This window comes from Limulus polyphemus, unplaced genomic scaffold (genome assembly GCF_000517525.1).
Source record: "Limulus polyphemus unplaced genomic scaffold, Limulus_polyphemus-2.1.2 Scaffold1567, whole genome shotgun sequence".
Lineage (NCBI taxonomy): Eukaryota > Metazoa > Arthropoda > Merostomata > Xiphosura > Limulidae > Limulus > Limulus polyphemus.
Window position 1 is genome coordinate 83,419 of NW_013667177.1, and position 3,734 is coordinate 87,152.

Consider the following 3,734-nt stretch of genomic DNA (forward strand, 5'->3'; position numbering starts at 1 on the left):
AATTTTGTAACAGTAGCTTCATCAAGTACTTATTGTTTATAGTGCTGGTTACATTCCCAAAAGTAAAACATTGAACTTTAAACTCCCTCACCCATTATTTCTGAGATTCAATTTATCCTTATAATAAGGTTTAGAAAATTATTTCAAACTAAAAAGTGGGGAGGGGGATTTTTCCCAATTTTGAGTTTGTGTGTAAATGGGAAAGGATGGAATAAACAACTGCTTTCTTGAAACCTTCCATCTTTAGATCCTCTTTAATAGTAAAATATATTATTTTTAATCTTTTGTCTAATTGTCTATTGACAATACTGATACGAGTTTTCAATAGACCATAATTGTATTTTCATACTAAAACTCTTAAGAACTAAGATACTACAATTCTGTTACTTTTTTCACGTAGTGAATCATATTTATTAAGGCTTACTTAGGTACCCAGGCATAGTGTGTTGTGCTGAAAAGGAACTTGGATCAGGCTACATAGTATTAAATTTGTTATTTTAACCCAATATATTGTGCTGATTTAAAGTGCTAATATTCTGGGCATTAATATATGTTTAATAGTTTAAATACATCTGCTTTGTTATTAAAATATGACATATTTGATGTAGATGTATAGATAAGATACTGGAAGTATTATTAAACATTGTTTTGTTTGATACAGATCAAAGCTACAGGTACTGTGTGCTTTTAGTTTACTAAACCTGGAAGCTGGTCAAACTTTAATGAAATTAGCCACTACTGGAGAAGCTGTTGTCCAACAAAGCTTGGAATTACAAAATAGGTAAGCTTATTCATTAACTGAGCAACTCATGCCCTTTTCCATTCTTTATGTATGTGTAGCTTGCTTACTGCTTTTGTGTTTAGTGAACTTGCAGTTTTAAAAATTGTAAAGTTGTATTTTTCGGTATATTCAGATCTTTGTTGTTATGTGATTATATTAATCTAATTGAAAACAGAGATATGTTTGTGGAAATGAATTTACACCAGTTTGTTCTGCACATTTTGTTTGTATATAGTTCACCTTCAGCATTTTGCTGTTGAAACAGTATCAACATTATAACAATATGAGTCTCAAGCAAGCAAAAGCAGCAAACAATTACTACCAACAGTTAATATACATGATAAAGAAAACTGCGCACCAATTTTAAAATAGCCATTGGAAGATGATATTGTAAATGAACTCTTTATATTGGTTATAAACATGTGGATCAAATAAGCATATGTAGCTTATAAATCTGAAGTCTAAGTATAGAATGTGGGTATGGAACTAATCAAGTGTTAGCAACATGTATGTCTTGTGTCCACTGAACTCAGCCAAAAAACTTTGAAACATAAGTGTAACTAGTGCAGTAGATGTAGTTTTTGTCTAGACATACATGTATAGACACTGTGTAGTTGTCTGATTCAATTTAGAGAATCTGAAAGTTCATATTTGTGAATGTTCCTGCATTAAGTGAGAACAAAACTGAAATTTAAGTGTATTTTTTAAAGGTTTCTTTTGAAATAAAGGAATTAAAACTTAGATGACATAAAACCTTGAATTATACATTGTAATCTTAATTTCATTGACATACGTTGATAATAAAGTTGTTTAATTAAACTTTGAGTGTAATTCAGTGACCTGTACAGAAAGGAGTTTAAAGAAATATCCATTGCAAAAGGGTTAATTGAAGTTGAAGAACATATAACAATTTTAAAGTGGCTTATGTGTAACAAATATAACAATTTGAGCAGAATAAATAGATTAAAATATTTAGAATATATTAAAGTTTTAATTCAAAGAAGTTGGTTGAGTTGCTTGTAGTATTGAGTGTTTACTGATTACAGTATTTCCACTCAATAGTTTTTTAAATCCTAGCACTCTGCATAAAAATTCTGAGAAAATCCTAGTAAATGAACTAGTAATTCTGAAGTAAGTCCTGAAGGTAGCATGGTCTGTTCATAATGCTTTTTTTCTATAAATTTCGAGCATTTTCTTTCTTTTTACTACTGGTGAAAAAATATTTAGTTAATTTATATCATCAAATTTGAAAAAGGCAAATTAAAAAACTGATGAAAATGACTAGTTAAATAATAAATACTGGTCTGCTATTTTTGTCAATGCACTCATTGACACTGGCAATTGCTTTTAAATGTTTGAACCTATTCTTTTTATGCTCATGAGCATGTAGTGGTACTTTTTTTTCCATTTCAATCCTTAGTGACACTGGATGCTTATTTTTAATATTGATTCTGGTTGATTTATCTGTATTTAACCTTTTGATAATTCAGAACAAGTGTTGGAGAACAGAACTTCACATTTTTATTAACTTCTGTAAAATGAGAATGGAAAATAACTAAGAAAGTATAAAGAGAGAATACATTGCCAGTATTCTATACAAGTAGCCACACCAGTGTTTGTGTTATTGGGAATATCAACTAGACTTAGCTCTCCTCTGTTTATCTTTCTCCCCCCACAGACCAGTATGGAAATGAAAGCTGTTTCAAAATATTGGTTAACCCTATCTGCCCAGGCATCATTAACTGTGCATGTCATGAGGTTTTAGTTACATACATTCAAAATGTTATTAACTCTTTCAACCCGGGCTCAGTCCCTGGGACCAACCTCGTAACCATTTTGTACTTGTTATAGTTTTCATGCTACAACTTTTAAATTAGTAAATGAATGTTAACGAAATTTGCCAGATTATCAGTAAATATTACAATGCTTTCATATGCAAAATATCTTTTTTTTATAAAGTCTTGATGTTTGTAAAGCAATGTTTCTCTCATGCCTTTTTTTTTCTTTTCACATCTTATCTATCTATCATGCAAAGTAATTTTCATTTTAAGATTAAAAATACTTTTATGCATCAGAAAATTTTGAAATTTCACATGCAAAATCTTTATAATGTCCAGATAGTTATCAAGCATTTCTTGAGAAAAAATACTTTATATTTTATCTGTTATTTTCAGTAATTAATCTCTATACGGGTTCAATAAATTTGACTGATCTTGCAAACACCATAAAAAAGTGGGAAATAAACATAAATTGTGCCTCTTTCATTCTTTATAATGTCCGGATAGTTATCCAACGTTTTTTAAGAAAAAACTTTATATTTTATCTGTTATTTTCAGTTATTAATCTGTGTATGGTTAGGTAAATTTGACCGATCTCGCAACCATCATAAAAAAGTGGGAAATAAACATAAATTATGCCTCTTTCATTTTAGAATCAACACATATTATAACACATAAAACATAAATGTTTAGACGAAATAGCTTAAATCTCATAACATAATACATTTACATATATTTATTATTTTTATATATTGACCTTTCATCCGTGCCTAACTAACAATACAGAAGTTACAATGACGTGACTCATATGTACTTATGTTACCATATCAAATAACAGAAAGGTGACCTTTGGTCTGAACAAAGTAACTTGTCTTGGCTGTGTTTTAGTCGACTAGTATTTTGTAAAATACAGTCACATTTCAATTATTATACATTATATATGTATATATATTATTGCTATTTTGAAATAAGTTCTTAAAGTTATTTTTCCTAAAGCATAGAATAGTAAATAAAGAAGTAAAGTTAACAATTATCTCTTCTAGTTACGACCTTTGTATTCGCTTGCTGTAGGTTGCTAAGCCTTTAAAAATTTTGCACTTGGAGGATATGAAAGAAAATATTTTTTTTAGGTTTTATATTTTCTTTTGAATAACTAAAAAATCATAAATTACTAT

General features: G+C 29.0%; 1 protein-coding gene across 1 annotated transcript in view; it reads left to right on the forward strand.

Annotated features, from left to right (window-relative positions):
* LOC106464133 (nucleoporin NUP188 homolog) overlaps positions 1-3,734 on the forward strand; it is a 112,407-nt gene that overhangs the window by 30,030 nt on the left and 78,643 nt on the right. Inside the window, exon 12 of the mRNA XM_022391813.1 lies at positions 662-781. Coding sequence (XP_022247521.1) covers positions 662-781 — 120 coding nt within the window. The remainder of the gene's footprint in view (positions 1-661; positions 782-3,734) is intronic.